Source organism: Apostichopus japonicus, chromosome 2 (genome assembly GCF_037975245.1).
Source record: "Apostichopus japonicus isolate 1M-3 chromosome 2, ASM3797524v1, whole genome shotgun sequence".
NCBI lineage: Eukaryota > Metazoa > Echinodermata > Holothuroidea > Aspidochirotida > Stichopodidae > Apostichopus > Apostichopus japonicus.
The window spans coordinates 16,587,537-16,612,052 of NC_092562.1; the positions used below are offsets into that span (position 1 = coordinate 16,587,537).

General features: G+C 37.7%; 2 protein-coding genes and 1 non-coding gene across 6 annotated transcripts in view; 1 reads left to right on the forward strand and 2 right to left on the reverse strand.

Annotated features, from left to right (window-relative positions):
• LOC139980041 (nucleotide sugar transporter SLC35D1-like) overlaps positions 1-5,861 on the reverse strand; it is a 31,958-nt gene extending 26,097 nt beyond the window's left edge. For both annotated transcript variants that reach the window (XM_071991401.1, XM_071991411.1), the window contains exons 1-3: positions 4,887-5,861; positions 3,049-3,082; positions 2,565-2,651 (exon numbers count right to left, since the gene is read on the reverse strand). In XM_071991401.1, the coding sequence (XP_071847502.1) occupies positions 2,565-2,651; positions 3,049-3,082; positions 4,887-5,044 (279 nt within the window). In that variant the 5' untranslated portion in view covers positions 5,045-5,861. The remainder of the gene's footprint in view (positions 1-2,564; positions 2,652-3,048; positions 3,083-4,886) is intronic.
• Positions 5,862-10,942: 5,081 nt separating this feature from the next.
• LOC139980059 (retinol dehydrogenase 8-like) lies at positions 10,943-23,210 on the forward strand. 3 transcript variants are annotated; one of them, XM_071991435.1, is made up of 6 exons: positions 10,943-10,962; positions 12,317-12,663; positions 13,118-13,300; positions 17,827-17,920; positions 20,150-20,342; positions 21,400-23,210. In XM_071991435.1, exons 2-6 carry the CDS (start codon positions 12,387-12,389, stop codon positions 21,559-21,561), a joined length of 909 nt encoding a protein of 302 aa, XP_071847536.1. In that variant the 5' UTR covers positions 10,943-10,962; positions 12,317-12,386; the 3' UTR covers positions 21,562-23,210. The 3 variants fall into 3 exon arrangements, with proteins under 3 accessions (XP_071847536.1, XP_071847529.1, XP_071847533.1); XM_071991428.1 differs by lacking the exon at positions 10,943-10,962 and adding an exon at positions 10,989-11,147; XM_071991432.1 differs by lacking the exon at positions 10,943-10,962 and adding an exon at positions 11,026-11,176.
• Positions 21,999-22,071, reverse strand: Trnac-aca (transfer RNA cysteine (anticodon ACA)). Its single transcript has one exon. It is a non-coding gene; the product is annotated as a tRNA-Cys (tRNA).
• Positions 23,211-24,516: the final 1,306 nt, after the last annotated feature.

Below are 24,516 nucleotides of genomic sequence, written 5' to 3' on the forward strand. Positions count from 1 at the left end.
TCTTCAGCGATCAAAAGATACCGTTTTGACCGCTTAGTTAATTTATTTGCTCTTTGAAGGAATTGAAGACTTGCCCCAAACTGTGTGCGGCCATCTGAAAAAGTTAACTTTCCGTGGCTTGCAAGTGACGTTTGTTCGTGTAGCTACAAAATGCAGACAGTACAGTAATGAAACGTGATACCATGTTATCTTTAGCTGGACCTGAGATGTCCATCGCTGCATTGTTTGTACACTGTGCTGTGGGTATTGACTGCAGCTGTATGTACTGACTGTACACTAGTGTCTAATTACCGACAGTAGCAAGCTGTGTTTGTGTATTTTCTAGGATCGATGGTGGTGTCTAACACTGCTGAATACACCTCATTAGAAACTAGGTCAGATTACCGGCATTAGACGTTTGTTTTTGCACGAGTCTTCACACCCTTTAATGAGTTACAAGATATAACTTAAAAACTAGTATAATCAGATAAACTAATGGTCATTGTGGCTGTTTGGTTTCTTAGATTGGAGATTATTTACGGCAAGAAAAAAAGCAGTGGTAATCTGAACAGATTCTTTTTAATGTCTTTAAATAGGTTGTTCTGATTTGTAACAGTAACTTATACCCACATTTTTAGAAGTCATTGCAGTGCACTTTACTGTACATCTACGAAAGGGGGGCTTTAAGGCGGCTAAACCTTTTTTCGAAACAAGATTTGTAGGTTTTGCAAAACTGATGGCAGTCTGGGAGATATCAGCTCTTGACAAACTGGAGAAAAAAGTGCTGGTATTTGATTGGAACAGTCAGCTTTAGTCTCCAATTATTAATTTTACAGAGTTCTCCAGACAACTCAAACATGTACTTATGTCAGGGGCTTAGGTTGTCCAATATTATTTCAATAGGCCACACCTTTTGTCATGTAAACCATAAATAGTGGAACCAGTGTATGTATTAATTCTCACTGAAGTGGAACCACTTTAAGGAGGATGTTGCTATTTGCATTATAGTTAATTGTCATAGTAGATTACAGGTCTTTAACTACAGTACTATCTACTTATAAAGCATGGATTGGGATCAATTTATCTTCTGCAGGGCAAAACAGTTTAGTTAAGTACATACTCCCATGAGAATAATGGAAATATTACATTATATTGGAAACACTAGACCGGAAAGTTCCACATGGGGGGTGGTGGTGGTATCATCAATAGGCTTCATACAAACTGTCCCAAAATACACTTCAGTCTTACAGTAAAAAGTCACTGTTCTTGTTGATTTATGACAGTCATTCATTGCTCTGATATGGTAAGATTCTGCTGGCATGAAGTAATAGGGTTTTGATATATATATATATAACCTTGCAGGCTATTGATAATTTGCCTGTGTGCTGGCTGCATGCTGGTCCATACTTTGCCCAGCTGTATCTTAAAGGGTAGTTCATATAGCAGTAAATTTATATTTGACAGGTTGAAGAGAAAGTCAAACATAATCTAAACATACTGCTGAATTACAGTAGTTTCTATTGATTTCATATATGCATGTTTCAAAGTATCCACATCTAATAGAGTCAAATAGACCTTTGACCTTTATACGGCCTGTATGAAAGTGATTATTCAGCAAGCATGTGTGATGTCATATTTCAATTTCAAATTCATTTCTCACATGTTTGTACAAGATTCATACAAAACTAACATTCGGTAGGAAGGTTAACATATGAAGGACACCAGAAAAACAGCAAGGCTGTTATCTCAGCTAATGACCATTAATGTTGCTTTTCTTCCAACTTTTAGACTAACTTTTCAAATTAAATTAGCTAGATGCATCAGATTACAAGTCAGTCATGACCAGTGAATGTTGCAAACCGTGCGCACATGAAAACCGAGGTCACAAAAACATGTTCTGTCAAATGTGCTAAAACCAACATGGATTAGAATGTAAAGAAGCCAAACGTGTTTTGTCTATGTGTATCTACTGTATTACATCACAGGCCCACACCTGCTTGTTTCAAGTTCCTATTTGATACCAAAACATGACAGCTTCAACCATCAATATCTGACAACGACACATAAGGATTGCATGCAAGTTCTTCCCTACGATGCTCACTTTCATAGCTTCCTTTGCGGGCCAAATATAGACATACCTTTGCACTTTTCTTTTAATGACTAACGTAATTAATTAACAAAATGAGTGGCTTTCATTCTACTGAGCTTAAAAGTCGTTAATTATTGTGAGATATAAATAGTAATTTTGCCATTCTCGCTGCAGCTGTATGGCTCTCAACTGAGTACAGTACTCTCATTGCTTTGACTGGATTTAATTTAAAAAAATTTACATTTAACTTTAGGATATTTCCACGATAAAATGATAAAATTCAGTTGTAGGTGTAAGAACAGTGAATGTTGTGCAGACCCCTTAACATGTTAGGTTAAACCATTTGTTTCAAATTTTGTGACCTCAGTTTCCAAGAATGATACTTTGTATTATAATAATCTGTGTAATGCACAGTAAGAGCAAGCTGCAAAGGTGTCACGCTGGAAACATCCATCCCCTTATACCAATTTTTGCAGGGGTTTACTTTTCAACATACCTTTCTGGGAATATCCTTCCCCATATCTGGGAAACTGATAATTCCAAGTAGTTTGCCTACATACAATATAACTATTGTAGTGACCATCTGAAGAAGAAGATATGAGAGGTACTGAATAAGTTTCACAATTCTAGGCACTAGAATGGATGACACTAAATGAAAGGTTATCAGTATACTATCCCCCCCACCCTCCCACTGCCCTCTCCCCCTCCCCACTCTCCTTCCACTCAAATTTTAGCTGAGATCTTGTTAATGAAAACAAAGGATTTGAATAGCGACCGGGTTGGTGGAAGCACCAGGTTACGACTTAGAAACATTTTGATAGAGAAAAGAGATTTTGATAAAGAAGGCAGCTTGTGACCTTTCTTTCACTTGAACTGATATCACAAATATTTGACCAATTGTATACAGACTTTGAAAGTAGCCGACAAAGTGTGAAGAATTAAGAACAACATTTTCTAATTGACTCAATCTGGAAACTCACCTGGCCAATCCCGACCACCTGAATAGATGGAAAACTGCAAGAAGACAGACAAGACAAATTACAAATGGAGGCATTTATACTCATCAATATTCTGTTTTCACTTTAGTTATTGATCACCAATCATTGCTGCAATCTTTCTCTAAAGAAAACAATTGTTGACATAAATCTGTGTGACCTTCATTTATACTAATCTGTATGTCCTATTATTTTACTATTTTTGTTGCAAATTTTGTTTTTACAACGATATATGATATGAACAAAATAGTGTGATAAATATCGTAGACCAGGGTATAATTTACCTACTGTAGTACCGCATGGTAAAATGCTATGCAAAGTGGACAATTTGCTATTCAAGTGCAAAGATGTGTAGTAGGTTTGTACATAGGGCCAGCAATTATTTTATACCTGAGACAAAGTTCAGAGCTTTTCAAAAATGCTACACAAATATATATTTGAATACTAAATTATTTGCTGTACATGACAAATTGTTTGAAAGAACTGACTTGAACCGACATTAGATACCATTAAGCAGCTTGAGCCCAATGAATTTATATACTGTAAATGAGTACAAGGTGTGGCAATTCAACACAGAGTGACAGAGTGAAGGATGGAATAAAAACCTTTTTTTGATGAACACAGATAAATGTACCGTACTGTGCTGCATGTACTGTGAGTCTGTGTTGCAACATATATCAGTTTTAAATTTACGGCAGCTGTAATCGAAGGCAGATTTTCCTACTACAGTACTACTGTACTGTACGTTGTACCACTTTGCCAAATGTAATATTAAAAAAGTGAGCAATATATGATTTGCCATGTACATAGAGAGCTGCCCTCCTAGTACCTTTTGTTACTGAAGGATAGATTACCTTTGCACTGAAAGCAACATTTTATGGATTTGAGTTCAATAACAAATTTGCTGCCTGCAAGGAACTTGTTAAGCCAAAACAAACTCAAAATAGAGAAAACTTTCTTGATGACAGTATTTGAAAACTTCAGAAGAGAATTCATACTGTCCAATAGATGAGGCATACCATGGAATATAGGTACCAAAACAGAAAACTAAAAGGTCTGAGGGTTTCACACAATCATTATGTATCTTGATTATGTGACACAAGGCATGATTGAAAGACTAACAGTTTGTACAGTATGTACCTGTAGATTACTACATAAATGTCTATAAATGTATGTTTGTTAAATTTATGTACCAAAAAATGCATGGCTTGATGGAGGAGTCATTCTAGACTCTGGACACTGTAGTACATGTAGTATATATATATGTAACTTACAGCAGAGATATATAAATTACATTCTATCGTAAATTATGTGTCCTACTGTGAGTCCCACCACATATTCCACGACTGATCAGTCGGGACAACTGAACACATGAAGCGTTTTTCCCAACAGGCAGACAGCAGTGTGAAGCAGTTCATACTTAATATACTATATATATAATATACTTACGGTAGAGGTTGAAAAGAGGAAGGAAAGCCTTAAATGCAAAATTTAAGAATTGCTGCATCAATAAACAAGAACAAGTTGCAGTGCCAGTTAGTGAGACTCTCATATGACCTTAATGATGATCAATCATTCAACCATCTCTAATATAGGCATCCATTCATGAACACCATTAGAGGTACCATACAGTTGGTGTCTGACTTAGACCAGCACACTGTGACACAGTGTCTGACATAGCTTACTTCTAAAAACCAATATAGGCTCATAGCTTTCATTAATAAAACAAGAGATTTTAGCAACTGAAATGTCTATACTGAATTGCTAAAGTGTGATGCTAGTTGAATAATTTATGGAAATACCTACTGTAACTTCATTCTTACCTGTATGAGGTGAGGAGGCTTTTATTGAACATCACGATGAGGAATGAACTAGCAGCGTAAAACAGGGCGGCACCGATACGCTTGCAAGGGCCAACTTTCTCTGACCTGTCATTTTGATTGATGATTTCCACTTTTGACTTCTCGACACTGGTCGTCATCTCTGATTCCTCTGAGCTTGGTAAGCTTACGTCTTTCTTTCTAATTGTTCTTGCCACAATGAAGAAATACCTCTCAGCTCAAAGGCAAACTGGTCTTCTGATTGCCTTGGTAACTAAATACAGCAATGGGTAGGCCAACCACTTACTGTGGTATGTAGGCTACTGCTGAGGTAATTCATTCAATCGTCGCTACTTCTTACGAATAAGAGGTAGTGAAAGTTGGTTCAGTGGGCCTACTACTAGTACTAAGATCATGTATAAGATTTGCTACAGTCACTTCCAAGTGTCGTAGTTACTTATTACTTAATAGGCCAATACACAACTCACAATAAGTCACAGATAGACTGTGGCAGTATCGTAAACTGCTTGTAAACTAGTTGTGTGATATATGGTTCTGCTGGTAAAGCCTAGTAGCAGGACTTACTGAGAAACACGATACAGTATTTCTGTACGAATAACATTCCTAAGCCTAAGTCATATATAACCCATCCAGTATACTGTATAAACAAGACTGTAGTAGTGTAAACGAGGCTCTCCGGCAAGACGCTTTTTACGTTCGGTCACTGGCGATGGTTTACATGTCTCCAGACGTCAGTACACACTTTGAAACGAATTCTTTATGTAGGGAAGTACTTGAGAGAACAAGTGTTGTAAGAAGTACTTCTTCATTACTTGTACTGGTGAGGTAAGACTAGAGTGTTCTCCCATTGGTCTTGAAGGAATCCGTGTGCCGATTGCATGCCTGTAGTACAATAACATTGACAATACCATGTATTGTTTATTTCGCGAAAAGAATAATTTAGTTCTGTGCGTACGTGTGAACTTGTAAGGGTTGCCAAACTGTAACAAACATTTTCGGCTAAAACTTGTCCGGCCAAATGGCGCACTGAACAGACGATACAAATCATGCAGTTCGCATATTACCCAACGTTAGTTAATTAACCTTTTTGCCAATTTGTCAATGTTCTCGTGATACACATTTGAAGTAACATGGTTATGATTACACGGGCCATCTCGATGCAAGGGGACTGTTGTGGAGAGTTGATCAGTTAAGTCTTTGATTTTCGTGGCCATGCTGTATACATCTGGAACTCTACTAGCACTATAGGATGACTTTTTTATTTTATTTAAGTACCACTTTTTGTTGCCAGTTGGGATAACTTTCTTCGTAATCAGGTGCGTATCCAGGGGGGGCGTTGGGGGCGCGCGCCCCCCGGGTAAGAAAAAGAGGAGAGAAAAAAAAGAGAAGAAAAAAGGAAAAAAGAGGGGGAAAAAGAGGAGGAGGAGAGGAAGGAAGGGAAAAGAAAAAGAAGAAAGAGAGAAAAGGAGGGAGTTAAAGAAAAACGCCAAGAAACCGGGAAGAGAAAGAGGAGCAGTGACATTATTACAGCGCTGATCCCTATTATATACACAGGGTAGCCAGTGACGGATCAAGGACTTCGGAAGAGGCGTGTGCCTCACCCTACCCCTTACACCGACAACTCAATGTTGACGTTTCCATTTTTCTTCTCTCACTCATGATCTATATATTCTATATATGGTCTATCATAAAGCGTGTGTGTGTATATACGCCTTAATCAATTGTAGAATTGTGCTATGAAACCAACTGTGGCTGGTCTCGAACTCGACCGTACGTGTCGTCGGGGAACATGACAAATTTCGGGAAGGGGGCGACTGCCCCCCCCCCCCATCAGCATATTTTTTTTTATGATATCTCTAGTAATTTCAAAATAGAAAGTGCTTAGATGCAACTTACAAGGCCTGGGAAGTGTCATTTCCAGCGATCTGGGAGGCATTTTCGGCCAAAATTTGCTTGTACGCTTCGCGCCAACAAATGGTCCTGGGTAGTGCCATTTCCAGCGATCTGGGAGGCATTTTCGGCCAAAATTTTCTTATACGCTTCGCGCCAACTAATGGAGGAGCTACGCTTAGATAATTTGCTTACAGGCTTCGCCCTTTCCTTGGCAAATTTCTTGCTACGCGCCGGTTCGAATTTGTAAAGCAAACAGCAGACAGATATCACATCATATCAGTGAGCATGAAAATGGCGTTCCAGGATGAACAGCCTCAAAATTGTCCGACTTGCCCGAAAAAATAACCAAAAATTCCAACATGTTAATGTCAATATCATATAAGCAAGCATCGGTTATTACATCAGATGCCATCGTGTACCTTACGGTCCGTGAAAGTTGCTCAGTATACCGCGGGATGCTAATGTAAACAACGAAATGTCTTATGTAGTTGGAGAAAATCATCGAGGTCCAATTATGTTAAAACTCTGGCGAATTGGGGGCTGCAGTCCCCACCCCCCCCGCCTCCTACGCCTATGTGTGTATTGTTCGGTTTCGGAAATATCTGCTATATTTTCATTTCCTTCAACCAAGTTTTATAATAGCCGTTATAAGAGGTTTTAATATTTGTACACCAAGAAATTAATTGTGTCTGAATTTTTGAAAATTTCTGACCCACATTCTTTATCACACGTCCCTCTACACGTGCAATATTGACCGGTCTGTTAGGGGTTCAAGGAGGGCGGCGGAACCGGGGGGCACAGGGGGCACGTGCCCCCCTCACTTTTCCTCAGGTTAAAAATGTGCCCTTTTTCTACATAAAAATTTAGGTGTCTCAAGTTAGCAAGAGGCCAGAATGAACACTCGGGAAGGGCCGTTTCCGGCCATCTGAGGGGTTTGTAAAACCCAAAAAATTCTTGCACGCTCCGCGCCAACCGATGGTGGCGCTCCGCTCAGATAGTCGTGCATACAACTTTGCAAATCCTGGCTACGCCTCTGACTTTCTAATGAATTTCTGTGGGTCAAACTCAAAGCTATTTCGAATGGAAAAAAATTGTTAAGATATTAACAAGAAATAAATTCTAACTCGGAAGATTCCTACATTAGCAACTAGCATAATTTCACCTCATTTTGTCTCAAAAGAAAACTTGTTCCATGTTTCCTAATTTGCACATTGTTGGATATTGCAGTGCTAGCATGCATATTTTCCTTGAGGGGGCCGGGGGGGGGGGCGTTGATGGAGTGATGTGTATACGCAAATAAGATAAATACAATAAGAGTTATAAATGGTACTAAATATAAGGCTGCATCAGTCCAATCGAATATCTGCAAAGTGCCCTTTGATGTCGGTGCCCCCCCCCCCAGATTAAAAGTGCTTCTGCCGCCCTTGGGTTTTTCTATATTGGTTGTCCATAGATGAAATTTTGTGCAACATTATGGGTATGTTTTGAATTGAGTTTAATCACGAGAAACGTGAATTTTCAAATTCTGAACAAATAATGGGCTTAAAACCTTGAAAAGTGGGGCTGACGGATATTGTGGGCCGCGACGTAGAATCACCTACAAAAGCAATGATCCACAGGACATGCGATGAGGTCGAACATGATGTGTGGCTGGTGACAATCTTCAAAAAGGTTATGGATGAAAAAAAACTATTAGGAAATACTTGGTTCTCAGGCAAAAGTGCACATCTGGTTGGTCATTTTCAAGCCCGAGAAGTGCCATTTCCGGTGATCTGGGTGGTATCAAAACCAGAAAATTTCTTGTACGCTGCGCGCCAACCGATGGTGGCGCTCCGCTTAGATAGTAATTCGCGCCCCCCGGGTTAAAAAAACCTGGATACGCGCCTGTATAATATTACACTATTAAGGTCAAGCGAACTTTGTGGTGGTTGCATTACAGCAAAGATAATTAATATCTTTGATTACAGAAACTCATGTGGTATAGTCACATACGTTGAACTGCGCCGGTACGGTAAAATGATCCATATTGAAAAGTGATTATCAACAATTTGCATCGGTTGTGGCCCTCCGTTTTATGCTATAGTTAACAACATAACAGCTTTTCGAATTTAAACCATATTTAGATATTTAAAGAGATAATTCATACAGTTTCTCGGTCAGTATCGCAATCTTGCATATGTGAGTGCGACGAAGATTACGCAATAACGAGGGGACATTACGCTAGGTTTCATGGAAAATTACTTGACCTCCTGGTAGCTAGTTCAACTTCCACGTTTTATATATATATATATATATATATATATATATATATATATATATATATATATATATATATATATATATATATATATATATATATATATATGTATATATATGTATATATATATATATATATATATATTTATTTACATATATATATGTATATATATATATATATATATATATATATATATATATATATAGGAGGGTTGCCGGACATCTACCCCGGACAAATACCCCCGGACATATACCCCCGGGTCGACTCAACCGGGACAAGTACCCCTGACAAACACCCCGGACAAAAAACCCGAGGATGAACACCTCCGAGGACAACTACCCCCGGACAACTACCCCCGGACATACACCCCGAGGACAGATACCCGTGAGGATAAGTTCCCCATACAATTACGCCCCGGGACAAAAGTACCCCGAGGACAATTACCCCCGAGGAAAATTACCACCTATACCCGCGGCAATTACCTTCGGGAAAACTCGATCCACCCACGCAAATACACCGGCACAGATACCTCATCCAGGTTACTACCCGGACTAAATCAGAATACGCCCAAGTCCCCTTCCCATCCCCCCCCCCCCCTCGAGCCTGTGAACCAAGCAGACTTTTTGCTGGTGAACCTCCTCGTACGAAAGCCCATTAGGGCCATGAAAGAAAATTTTCTTAATCTGTTATATCAGATTATTATTCTGATATAACCAAAAATAATTGTACCATATAAAGTGTTATACAAAAACTAACATAACATAACCTGGTAAGTCGCAATAAGCCGGAATTGTTTGGCGATTAATAATAGATTGTTAATAGTTACCTTCAGTGACCAATGCCAACCCCCCCCCCACCCCTCGTGCTTCTTCAACCGCCGTCGCCATCTATCTTGCCCCGGGCCTCGGTCCATTGTCAAACACTATCCAGAAGTTTTGGGGGCTTATATATGAAAAACTCGAATCTTTTTAAAAAGTCGGGAGGAGGTTAAAAGTGCCAGGGCACACGTACGACGACCCTAGTGGTGCCAGTTGAACTTTCCCCCTGACCCAATTGTAAATATGCTCTCGCAGTTGCCCGAGGGACCAGGGTATATGTTAAGGCCCGCAGGAAACTAAACTCTGAGAAAGACCTGCGTATTCGTCGCTGCATCCGTCCCCTATAGTTAACGGCATATGTGCAGGGGGATATTCGTCCGGGGTATTTATCCGGGGTTAAATGTCTAGGGGGTTTTCGTCCGAGGGGTAGTTTTCCGGGTGGGTAGTTGTCCGGTGGTTTTTGTCCTCGGGGGTGATTGTACGGGGGTTTCTGTCCGGGTGGTAGTTGTCCTGGGGCGAATTTTCCGGGTGGTATTTTTCCGTGGGGTAATTGTCAGGTGGCTAATCGTCCGGGGGGTTATTGACTGGGGGGTTATCGTCCGGGGTTATTTGTCTGGGCGGTATTTGTCCGGTCAGGAGGAGTTGCTGCGTGTTAGTATAGTAGACTAGTAGTCCAGCAACTTAAATTGTTTCATGTCCCACTGTGTCTCAAAACTGTAAATGTTATATAACCCGTACTGACGCGGATAGTAAGTTTGAACTGTCTCCACGTATTAAACGTAATTTTGTGCCTATATTCATACATAATATTATACATACCCGCATGCCCTTACAAAAAAAAAACAACACATAGGTTAATATAGTCTAGAACACAGACTTCGGGTCACAGGAGCTCAGAACGGTAAGTTATTGGCAGTGAACCCTCACGTGACATCTATCTGTCAACTACGATAAACAATACCATATAAGGTAAACAGACATGCTTGAATGCATATGCAGTTCGGCACATGTACATGTAATTCAAAATAACACTAAAACTAAAAGCGACTGGGAATATAGCGAGTAGCAGACGATATTGCCGACGACACAGGTTTGATAAGGGATTCTAGTTGCCCCGCCTACATTAGACTTTGATCGAGTTTTAAATACGTATATTTGCAACCACGTTAGCTGTCGATCATTGCTTATTCTTCGTAATATAACACTAATATCAAATTGATTCATGAAGAGAACGCAACACCTGGACTCAAGCTAAGCTAACGTTACTGTTCTCAAGTAAGATCCGTTAGGACCGGTCACCAAAAGTAAATGTACATTATTCGCGTAGTCATAGACCTCGCTGGAATAAAACTTAAGCCTAGCGTAACACTTACTTGATAGCTATAAAGTACTAAGTTACTAGGCATAGCCTACGTTTTAAAATATTATTCTAGCCCCCGAATAATTACTGGTACTACTAGTACTACTATACCAAGTACTAGGCTAGTGCAACTTCAAACTGTCACGGGTTGACACAACTTCACGATATAGCAGCCCTTCATCTACTATTACTATTAGTAATACTAATTAGTACTGTTACAGTGTTAGTGTTACTACTACTACTACTACTACTACTACTAGTTAGGTCTACTCTAGGCCTATGTAAAGTCAGGGCCCTGCCTTGTATTAAGACCACAATAAGGCTAGTAGTGTATTTATAGTCGTCTTCTGTAGTCAAGTCTACAGCTACTATTAGGTAAGGCCATATAGTAACATTAGGCTAGGCCTAGTATTACTTGTAAGATAGTAGTACATGTATACAAGATGGCCCAGTTCATACTAAGTAACACTTTGTGTAATAGACCTAGGCTATAGAAAACGGCTATAGTAACAGCATGGTTCAGAGTTAGGCCTGTCAGCATTTATCAGAAGAAAGGAGGACAAGAAAGATGTACTGGCCTGGAAGGAGATTGGGGAAAGTTGTGCAACATCCAACTAATGTAGAAACACTTTTGGGATTTTACACCTCACCACTGCAGTGATAAAGGTTATAATTGTAATTATTATGCTAACAAAGTGCTGTAGACCAGCATGAGTATTTTCTTACATTTATTTCCTGAAAAACATTAAATGAATTTCTTCAATATTCATAACATAGGTTAAAAACAAGTTAGCAAAGAATTTTGAAATCAAAGTTTGCCAGGAGATTATAGAACATAAATGAGATGGTGACATTGCAGACTACTGGAGACTACTGGTGAAACCGGTCTGCAGTTAGTATTGAGCAGAGTGCTCGGTGAGTTAAACCGACTGTTGATTTGGAAACGGAACATTTTCCTGTTGTCTCATTGGTTGCATCATGGCAATGTTGCTGCAGGTTGCCTACTCCTCTCCAGGCCTGTGTTTGAGGGTAAAGTTTTGAGAATGAAAAATAACAGCATATTCTTATATTCGTACTTATACAGGAATTCAACTTGTTGAAAATAATCAACTTTATACCATCCTCACCGACAAAGGGTATACAGCGAGTTCAAAATGGCCAGTTCCTCACAGAAGGTAGTTCTCATAACTGGTACCGCAACAGGTATCGGATTTACTACGGCAGTGAAGTTCGCAGGCACCCCGGGAAAGAAGTACAAAGTGTATGCAACGATGCGCAACATGAATGAGAAAAAGGGGGACTTGGAGAAAGCTGCAGGCAAACTTCTAAATGACACACTCTTCATCAGAGAATTAGATGTTAGTGATGAGGCAAGCAGAGTCAAGTGTGTGCAAGCCATCTTAGAAGAAGACAAAAGAATTGACATTCTAAGTGAGTAAAACCTGATATATATTTAAGATCTTGATATAAATTAACCTAGGGACAAGATAAATTGAGATGGGGTTTACAACTGAAAAGTTTAGAGTATATAATGTTCTTTTCCATGAAAGAGTCACATTTTCTGCAATTGGAATATATACAGGTATGCAAAATGGGTAAATTGCTATAAAAGTTCAAGATGTATAGCAGTGATTGTACACAGAGGAACCACAGCATTTTGTACAGGATACAGGAGTTCAGTATTGCTATACAAAATTTGAATAATTATTCCCTGCTGGACCTTGCTACAGGGGCAATTTGGTTCTCTCTCGCCCTTTTCTCCAACCTGCCTCCCTCTATTCTTTGTAGAAAATCAACCGAGAAACCCTGTCCTATTTTGCTACTTTTTTTCAGTTTATGATCTTTTGATTTTCTATTAACACCATCTTCCTTATACCACTGACAGTTAACAATGCAGTTGTTAGTCACATGGGTGTCTTTGAAGAACTCAAATTAGAGGAAGACGGTCTTAAGAATTTCCAGATCAACTACTTTGGCCCGTTCAGATTAATGCAGTTAGTAGTCCCGGGTATGAAGAAGAGAAGAAGTGGACGTATTTTGAATCTCAGCAGCATTGGGTCTCTGTTGCGTAAGTAAAATGCTAAATTATGAGAACTTGAGTATTGTCCTTTAATGTACAGTTATATATATGCAAGTTTCAAGTTTATTCCTACCATTATTGCATAATATAGAAAATCATTTGCATAACCAATTCTTTATTAAACATAAAAAATACATCGTTCTTAATAAGTCGACTGAATCTTAACTTAGTAGTATTGATTTTTGTCTCTAGTATAAATTCCAAAATACAGAGAGAGTGATTGGTAGAGAAACCAGAATAAGCCTAAAGCTTTATACATGGAGAATCTGAATCTAAAATATTGCTAATTTATTTAATTTCACAATTAAAGTTGTCAATTTCTTATTTCTCTCATTGTGGTTTAGAGTGTTCAGTAAGTGATAACAAATTTATCATTCCTTCTTCTGTTTATAAAAAATGTTGACATGTGCACACTTTATATTATAAATAATATGTCTAATAGAGCCAAAAATCATGACATTGTGCATCATAACATCAGTTACAATAACATGAGCATAATGTTCATTGTTATTAGTTCTGCACATCTTTGTAAAAGACTATGCTCTTGAATAAATTTATGTCTTAAACTTATTAAAATAATGACTTAATATAAAGCAATTTTGTGAGTTCAGCTGGCATCTTCACCAAACCTACTGATCATTTAGGCCTTCTCATAATCATAATTTATCAAACTAAGAATCTCCACCTACTGTAGATGTTTTAACAATGTTCCAGATGGTCAATTAGTGAGAAATTAATTAATTTGATGCAATTAAATAGATCTCAGCAATCAGCATTGCAGATCTGCCAGATGGTTCTCATGGTAGTGATAATCAAATACAAAAGAAAATAGGAACACTTCTGTTGAACCAAATTCCACTTTTAACTGATTATTTGAAATACAATGTAACGTGACAAGTCAAGTTCATAACATATTTAAGAGATTCCAGTATCAAGAACTTAAAGCATCAATTGGTATATAATATGCTAAGCATAGTATAAAAGTAGCATTGGTAAGTATATATTATGTGCATGTATTAATAATAATAAATTAGACTTATATAGCGCCAAATCCCAATGTATAAAATAAAAGTACCAAGTAGTGTTGAATCAAATTCCACTTTTAACTGATTATTTGAAATATATAGTGTAACGTGACAAGTCAAGTTCATAACATATTTAAGAGATTCCAGTGTCAAGAACTTAGCATCAATTGGTATATAATAAGCTAAGCATAGTATAAAAGTAGCATTGGTAAGTATATATAATGTGCATGTAATAATAATAATAATAAATTAGACTTATATAGCGCCAAATCCCAATGTATAAAATAAAAGTACCAACTGTAGTATAAAGTATAAACTGTGAAAGGTAGTGTTCTTGGAAGCCTTGGGCCTTAACAAGGTGAAGTAGAATAGAGTAGAGTATTAATAATAAAATAAAAAACTTCATAAAGATCTACTATACTCTTTATTTGAAACAAATATGAGATATGTTTGCCAAAATTTTTTCATGAAGTTAGTATTATTATGGCCATCAGAAATTAAATCTTCTAAGGATTCGAAAAATGAACTCAGCATTGTTCAGATGACATTTTAATCAAACATCCTATCAATTCCTCTTGCTCTTTCTCATGCAACAATGAGGTGAAGCCAGAGAAAAAATTTCAGGTACTTCTTCATAGAGACCCAACTTCAAGTTGCTGTTTCACTACTTACACTTTCTTTGTTTCCTTAGCTTGAAACAGAAAATGATTCGTTAAAGAGTGATAATTCAAAGACCGTTTATGGCCGGACTTGGGGGAGGTTAAAGAGAAAGGCTCTTCCTATCAATTGAAGTCGACTTCCTGTTCAGTTTGCACAATGAACTATGCTTTACGGTGACCCATTATATAGTACATGTGGGTTTTGACAGCATTGTTCCACCCCTGCAATATTGACTAGGTATCAGAAGTTAGAATGTTACAATAAATGGTTGAGATTTGCCACCGAACAAGAATATGGCAGATCAGGATTTTTTTTATTTGCTTCAAGTAAATCACTCCATACCGTGTAATGTCAGTGTAGCGGATTTTTAACACTACAACAATGCAGTGTATGTCTCCGCACGTTTTACGTGCAACAGTTATGAGTCATAGATAACAGATAGACTGTAGCCTTTTGGATGATTGAAGTGTTTCAAATATGTGCCCCAAGGAATTTGGTATGGTACTGTACAAGTTATTTATTTTGTGTTAAATATTTCTTTTGTTTTTCCAATTTCAAAACTACAGTACATACATGTATATAAATGCGTGAATAAAGATACAAGATAGCTGTGATAGGAAGTGTTTCTAGGAAGCCTTGGAGCTTAACAGCGTTCACTGAGATCACACCAGACTTATTACTTGATTAATCACACTAACGCGCCCTCCTGACTTTTCACCAATGGAGATTAATTATTTAGCGATTAATTAATTATTTATTATTCGACCCTCATCCAAATGTACAAAGAGGAACGTTTTTCGAAGAAATGACAATGCAAGATATTAACAAGTAAAAGTTGTTTAGAACTATAAAACTTTCCCTCATATTAAAAAATTATCCCATGAATTTAAATTCTTACACTTAGAAGAGATTTTGTCTTTCAAAATTTCACCGCCAACTGATACATACAATACAGTAGCTCTATCTAGTGTCTTGTAATTGTTGAATCGGAATAGTCGACTATCACACACTGGATAAATCAATCCCAAGGCAATGCATTAATTCATTGTGTACTTTATGAATTTATTATAATGAGTTAGCAGTATGACTTCTGATTATGCACAGAACACTACTCAGGCTGTAAGCCCCTCTAACCAACTATGTACCCCAGAGCTGATGCTGAACTCATATAGGTGTTAGACTCAGCTGGCCTGAGCAGTCTTTCATTAAAGTGTAAAATGCTCAGTCAAGCAAAACCAGGCTTGTTTTGTCACCTTTATATGTAACATTTCGAAATGTCGTCAAGTTATTATTGGACAACTTCTATACTGTGATCAACATTATTGCGTTGCGTGTTCAGATTATTTAGTGAGTGCTCCGAAGTGAACTGTGGTTGGTACTGTAGGTGTTGTGCATTTAATAAGGCATGGATGATGATGGATTGGAGCAGCTTTAATTCCCGTTACAGCTCATGCAGCCACAGTAGTCGAGTTATTGTCATGGCAACATATCTGTCTGTCCTGTCCGTTTACATTGGTTGAAAGGCTTACTGCTCTCAGGTCCTTTGGGGAATTTTTTTTTTATATAAAACAGGGTAAAGTTGTTATTTATAATAATTTCATTCGAAATAGAAGCAGTCAAATGTCACCTGAGGTCGTAACAGGTCAAACAGTGACATCACAAAAGGCCTACTCCTACTTGGGTTTATGTTTGATTTTGGCCAATCATGGTCATAGTGATTAGCAGATGGGTGCCGGGTCCAAAAATTTGTACGTATTTTTCAGATAAAGGTAATTTACGGTCAAAAGAGGTCAAAACTAGAAAAATGTCTTAGGCATTTCTGTGATGTGATTGATGTTCATTTAGTACTTTGTTAATAGAGCGGCAATCGCTCGTAATCTGGAGTTACAATAAACATCAAGAGATAAACAATTGAAACCTGATCACAGTGGTCAACAGAAGGTAGATCAGTGATGTGGTTTATCGTTACCTAGCTCGCCGGTCATGTGGGACCCCTGGACAGACAAATTTTTTTTTTTCCCCAACCGTAAACAGAATTTTGTTATCACACAGTATATACATATCAGTAAAGATGTCTTCCTGAGTCAAGTTTCATCTATAATAAACTGTATGTATTAAGCTAGGGGTTCCCTAACTGGGGTGCATGAACCCCCAGGGGGTGCATGAGTCCATCCCAGGGGGTTCGTGAGACGTTTCTGAAAGTCTAAACTAGAGTACTTTTTGTTGAAATAAAATCTGATATATCATATAATTTAGTAATGTACAAAAGTCGTACCTATCTAAACACACTCTACAATTTTACACTATGAACTTGATCTTTTACGAAGATGCATATTATAGTATAATAATGACTCAGATCGTGTCTCAAAAAATTGGGGTTCGTGGACAACTCTGACATCCACAGGGGATTTGTGGGGGTATAAAGTTATGGAAACCCTGTATAAAGCGGTAGTTTCTCTGTATTAGAGTCGAGCTTACAGCATCAATGATCATGCTCTTTTCTTTCCCTATCTAGCGTGCCCTTTTACTGATCTCTACTGTATGTATTACACGGTAGTTTTTCTGTATTAGAGTCGAGCTTACAGCATCAATGATCATGCTCTTTTCTTTCCCTATCTAGCGTGCCCTTTTACTGATCTCTACTGTATGTATTACGCAGTAGTTTTTCTGTATTAGAGTCGAGCTTACAGCATCAGTGATCATGCTCTTTTCTTTCCCTATCTAGGGTGCCCTTTTACTGATCTCTACTGAATGTATTACACAGTAGTTTTTCTGTATTATCGAGCTACAGCATCAGTGATCATGCTCTTGTTTTCCTTCCCTATCTAGCGTGCCCTTTTACTGATCTCTATATTCATCCAAAGCTTGCTCTTGAGGGTGCTTCAGAGAGTGCTGCAGCTTATTTACGTCCTTTCAATGTTTGGTGAGTTTAACTGTTATATAGTGAAACAGATATGTATTGATTGATTGATTGTTTTATTTTTTGTGGGGGACAGTGGGGGAAGGGTGTATGAGGTGGGTTGGGAGAGAGGTGAGTGAAGAGAGGCAGGTGGAGAGATTGCAGTGATGGGTGTAGCAGTATATTTTTGAGTTAAGCTTTGATTGGGTAATTTTTATTTGGGGGGGGGGGAGCAATGGGGCATGTGGTCTGGTTTGTGATATACCAGGGCACCACATGTGGCAGGTTTTCAGCTTTCAAAGTGATATCAAGGTCATTAAAAAAAAAATTAAAATACACCAAGGCATCTTTCCAAAATGAGTGAAAGCCAATTAAATGACAGTAGTCATTCATGAGAACCATGATAAAGCTGTAGTACTTGAGTTGATAGCTTTGTGATTCTCGCAGAAACTTTGCTTAATTGCCATTTCCAGCGTAACGATTGATGGGCTTGCGGACAATTTTTAACCCTGATTTAATGTTAAGATGATATTTATAAGGGCACCTACAGCAATTTGACTAATTGGGCACTGCAGTCGTTGCTGGTTTTAAGGGCATCATGGTAAGTAATGTAACATGTCAGGGCATAAAATGCCATCGACTGAGTGATTTCAAGGTGAAGCCCTGAGCTGTCAATCTTTCTTGCATAAGAAACAACATGAACATGCGCCTCAGCCAATGACCATTTACTTTGCTGTTTTAAATTGTTGGTCTCTGTGGCCATTTTTTCTGTTAGATCGAAGAGGTCAGTGATGAGAACTTCCCCCTTTATATGGTGGCCTAGATGGTCCTGTCATTGACTCAATTTTCCAGAAGCCCTTTTCCCATCAGGGCATAATCTCTTGTAGTGTATATATATTTTTTTTTGCAATAAGGAGAGAAACAGGGTGAATGGGAATAGTAGTAGTAGGAGTAAAACAAAAACAAGTATCAAATGTATGTATATTCCAAACAAGTATGGAATATCTCTACCCAAAATACTGAGGCGGGGGGGGGGGGGTGGTGTGCTGTAGGGGGAGTAGGAAAGATCAAGTGTGATGTGACATGGGCATGTGATGATCAGGTATCTACAAGTTTACTGAGACTGAGGCATGCATTAGAAAATTGGCGACAGTTTTTTTAAACAAATATTGTATAACAATTTCTTTTGGTGTTAAGACTATTGACATCCTCTGTGCTAAAAAGTAGAAGTGCTATCTGGATATAAACAATAGTTTACACTAGGTTAAATGGATGATAGAGCCTTTATACAAGCAGTGCTACTATCCAGTAAAACAAATGTGCACTCTGGAAGACATAAAGACTTCAAGAAATGGCTTCAATGAAATGTTTACAATGCATTGAAAATTTGTCAAGGACAAATGTTGTTGAATGCCATCTAAGGATGCTCTGTAGTTCATAAGAAATTTAAATAACATGTTTTGGTTAAGTTTATTTAAATTTCGAAAACAATGGATTAATATTAACTTGACATTTAAGCTTGCACAGAGGAGCTGACATCATCTGTAGCCATAAAGGCATTGAAGACTCGCCCCAAACCGTGTGCGGCCATCTGAAAAAGTTAACTTTCCCTTGCTTGTAAGTGACATTTTGTTTGTGTCGCTACAAAATGCAGACAGTACCTGTAGTAATGAAAAATGATACCTTGTTATCTTTAGCTGGACCTGAGATGTCCATCGCTGTATTGTTTGTACACTGTGCTGTGGGTATTGACTGCAGCTGTATGTACTGACTGTACACTAGTGTCTAAATTACCGATGGTAGCAAGCTGTGTGTGTATTTTCTGGGATCGATGGTGGTGTCTAACACTTCTGTTACACCTCATTCGAAACTAGGTCAGATTACCGGCATGAGACATTTTTTTCATCATCATACATGTAGCCTTAAAGAAGCATTACAGTTATTTAGCATATTTTTAATGTGAATATCTGATAAACCTGAATATCTAATTCATCATTCTAGCACTCATATGTGTGTGTTTTTTTTTTTAAGGTGGGGCAGGGGGGGGGCTGGGGACTATGACATATCGATAATAAAATCCTGCCTAATGTTATCCTCTAAGGCTCGTTCACAACCAGATACATTCATACATATATAGCATAGTTTATTGAATTGCCATAAAGAAAAATTTGCTTAACTATTTTGACGATTCCATCCTTGAGATGATTTTTCGTTTCTCATAAAATATATTTCTTCCAATCTATATTGGAACAGGGTCAGCGTCGTCCACCTTGGAGCGGTCAAGACACCGAGGGCGGAGCAACTTGTGGCTGCGTATGGTCAGTACCAAGAAGCTTTCTTGAAGCCAGACTTTATTAAAGACGAGGAGGTTCAGAAACTATATGCAAAGCAGATAACAACCATGATGGACTTATTTACTCACGATACTTGCCAAACTACTGAAGAGGTTAGTAGTAGGTATCATGATATCAACTTAATGAACTTGTGATAATAATGACTTACAGCATGATTTTTGGTTCTGTAAAACATCGGTTCTGTGGGACGAGTGGATAAAGGCAATGGATATTTGTTCAAAGCAATGAGGCTTAGCAATCGGGAGGTCCCAGGTTCGATACCCGGCCGGATCATAGTAAGGTGGGTTTTTCATCCAAGAGCAATCTACGGTTTCCCATCTGAAATAACTTTCTAAATTGAAAAGATTCCAAATTTGAGTTTAAAATGTTGAATTGGAAGCCACATGTAAGTTGTGGTCACTGAAGCATCGTAAAAATAACTGCTGCTTATTATTGTTAATTCGACCCAAGGCAGGGTAATGCCAGTAATAGATTTTTCGTTGTAGTCTTCATCCTTGCTTGGTCTATGGGGAGAAGTGAGCGTTAGAGTGGGGTTTACAGATAGAAACGATGGATGGAGGGGGTGTGGGGAGGGGGAGGAGGTTGGTTGTGATGTGCAGTATACTGTGGTTGCCCTGACTGAAACCACTCGGTTACTAAAGCAGGTGTGAGAAATTTGTCTTTTACTGCAAAACTCTCCTGTGGCATCAAACTGGTTTCATTCTTTCCTACTAAAAACTTCAATAGGAAAGAAAAAATTAAAGGTTAGAATGGGATCTGAGCCAGTGATGTGAGGATTACAAGAACTTGTGCTCAATTGATCAGAATAATTTACCAACATTTTGCACCTTTTTTTGGGTAAGAAGAAATACTGGGTGATAAACCCACAATGCAAGAATAGCCATTGAGAACAATTTATTTATCTACATGGTAGAAACAGCAACATTAATATGTAATCCTAGGTATGTTGTATTCATGAAAGTATTGGATGAAAGAAGACAATGATGGAGTGTTGTGATTATCGCAGATTAATTTGTAATTTGCATGGTTGGCTTTACAATGTTGTTTTTCCACATTCTGAAGGGTGTATTCCTTAATGTCTTTTATTTTAGTAATTTTGTACAATAAAGCATTTGTGACATTTTTTTGTCCTTTTTTTTTTGTTTCAAGGTGGCACAGTTCCTTTTGAACACAGCAGAGGTGAAGAAGCCTGTCCTGTATTACCAATCCTCAGAGTTTGCTCGCAAAGTTGCAGAACAGAAGTACGTTGATCCCACTGGTGAGAAGGCGATAAAACTTTATGAAGCTGGGGTGCTGAGCTTAGTAAAGTAGATGATATTCCTCAGCCTGCTGACATAAATAAAATTAGAAAAAAACCTTCTTTTAAGTCATTAATTGCTCTGTAATCAGAGAGAAACACTAGAGAGGGCACAGGTTTCCAGGAAAAAGACTGGAATCATTCAAGTTATGTACATCATCAATTTGGTTAAATTTCATCTTTAAACATTCTACTCATGCTTGAGCCAACAATAATCTGACCTAAATATCATCAGTACATGCTTTTGCACACTCCTTCTTCCAATTATGTTAACTTCAGATTCAATTTGAAAGGGGGGAAAAAATGTCATTAAAAATTTCTCTAATAATAAATATGTATATATATGTACATATATATATATATATATATATATATATATATATATATATATATATATAAATAAATGAAAACGTAATGAGAAGGAAAATCCAGAACAGTGAAAAAAACTTCCAGCCTCCACCGGGATTCGAACCCGGGCCTCCCGCTTTGTACGCGGACACCCTAACCAACTAGGCCATGGACGCTGATTGTTTGTCCAGAGGTTCGAAACCGGTAAGGAAGGTCGTAATTTCACTGTAGGCGTTTGACACCTGTATCGAACAATACTAGTACTGTTTTTGGTGACATATTTTGCCTTACTCTAGAGATCAAACATGATGCTAACCAACTCGAAAATCATTTGTGATTCCTAAAGCCGGATCTCGAAAGAGATACTTTGAACAGACTTTATGTTAATGAAAAAATCTTTTCTGATCCATTGCATGAAATAAAATTTGTGTTGTAAGTTTGATCGATATTGGGAAAACTATGAAAGCAAGCCAAGACCAAACACTCCATTTGAATTTTGTACATTTTCATGGACATTTCCCACCCCTCTCCCCTTTTTGATTTACAAGCTTGAAACATCCAAACGGTTGTAAAGTTTAATCAAGGTAAAGAGAATAGTGAACAATTGATTGTCCTGTAAGTATTTCACAAAGGTCTTGCTTCTGTGGCACTGGTTTTGTGATTTTTGATGTACACAACCCTTCCTGACCCTTCTCTTTCTCCATTCCCTACAGAAGAGGTTTTTTATTACATAAAAATTACAAATATTGATTAAAATGTTATCAAAATCATTGAAAATAATAATTATTGATTATTATTATTATTATTTACTCGCCTGTTTTGGCTCGTCATATGACAGGAACATGTCAAGTTGTTTCGAGCTATGTTGTGAATATTATCATATTTTGCTTTCAAAACTTATTTGTCCAAATATTGTGAAGTATGAAGGAAATTGTTTGTAGTATTAATATCCTTTAGACAGTACTAATTCAGATTTGGATGTAAAACCCATTTTTGAAAAGTTTAAACAAAAACTTTTTTTTATTTTTGATCATTCACTTATAAAATATTTGTATGAGAATGTATAGACATATTTACCAGTTTAATTTGAAATATAAACTCAAATAAATGAAAATTTATCAAACATGCGATGTCATATTCATATTTATTTATAATTTATATGAAAGGTTCCATAATAGAGGTTGCTGGAACAATTAATCACAATATAAACTTTGTTCTAGGAGCATGTAACTCTCCTATGTAATTAATATGTAAGCAATATCTACCATATTGAATTGAAACTGTCTGAGTAAATAAAAAATGTGTCAATAGTTAACTGATTATTCAAATTTTCATTTCATTCTCAGTTTACAAAAAAACAAAGTTCATGCATGCTTTCTTTAGCCAGAAACATGTAGAGCCAGTTTATTGGACCCTGGGCAGAATTTTGTCAATTGGCTCACTCTTTCACTCTTCATTTCTCCATTCTGTAAACATAGTAAGACAAAGAAAGAAAAAAAACACTCCAGTGTCTCCTCCATACTTCCTGGGGCTCCCTAAAGACCCTTTGCATGTAGCCCTGTCTGACCCCCTTCTTCCCTCTAGCAAGGCCTGCCTGTAGAGTAACTTTCAGCTCTTGATAAAATCAAATTAGGGATGTTGACTGTTTGACCTTCTTCGGTTAGAGACTGCCAAGAGTAGTTTGCATACTACTCTGATAATGCAAGATAACACTATTACCCAGATTACAAATATACAGGCTGCCACACCCTGGCATATACGGAACAAATATAGTTGTGGCTATGCTAATAGTCGGTCATTCCAATAGTTGGTCATGCCACTGGGCCTACCGCCGCAGATCAAGAATGTGACAGCCCTTGATACTCAAAATACCGAATGTTAAGCAACAAAAGGCATAACCTTACCTACTGAATAATGATGAGGAGGCACTTCCTAATATGGCAAGAAGTAACTATGTATACACTCTATTACAGTGTGTATTGAGGGGGGGGGGGGGCGTTAATCATTAACTCGATTTCTGATCACATGACTGCAGGTTCTTGGTATACAGAATAGACGGTTCTGAAAGTGTTTTATTCTCACTATGGGAAAAGGTATCACAAATAAATAGTGTGAGCAGATCGTTATGAAATAAATGTAGGGGCCTATATACTTTTGTTCGGCACGTTGATTCAGAAGTGCAATATATATCCCCATACGTTTCAAGTTGAGAAGTCGTTTCTCGTGTTCAGTTCTTATATTGACAACAGTTTATTTACTGATCATGATTCACAGTTCAGTTTAAGATATGCCCTATTTCCTTAAGAGTTTAAGAAATATTAGTATAGTATATATCATGCCGCCGCCTAGCTTCCTCGGGCCCTATACTTTCTTTCCCAAACAGAACTTCAATTTTCAGTATCGTGATCGATGGTACCTACCCAGCAAACACAAAAAAAAATGTTTTTAAAACGTTTCGTCTTTTGTTTTGATAACGTTATTTGTGGTGTAATAAATATGTCACGAAAACGTTTTCAGGCTATTTTTTCAAAACATTTTTTCGTTAAAACATTAATATAACATTAATATCTCATAAAAACGTTATGCCGACGTTTTTATAACACCAAATTTAATGTTATAAA

Excerpts from the sequence above, each read along its gene's own strand:
- LOC139980059 (XM_071991435.1), top strand. The coding sequence starts at position 12,387 with ATGGCCAGTTCCTCACAGAAGGTAGTTCTCATAACTGGTACCGCAACA. Across the intron at positions 17,921-20,149 it reads TTACGTCCTTTCAATGTTTG|GGTCAGCGTCGTCCACCTTG; the intron begins GTGAGTTTAACT and ends ATATTGGAACAG. Across the intron at positions 20,343-21,399 it reads CTTGCCAAACTACTGAAGAG|GTGGCACAGTTCCTTTTGAA; the intron begins GTTAGTAGTAGG and ends TTTTGTTTCAAG.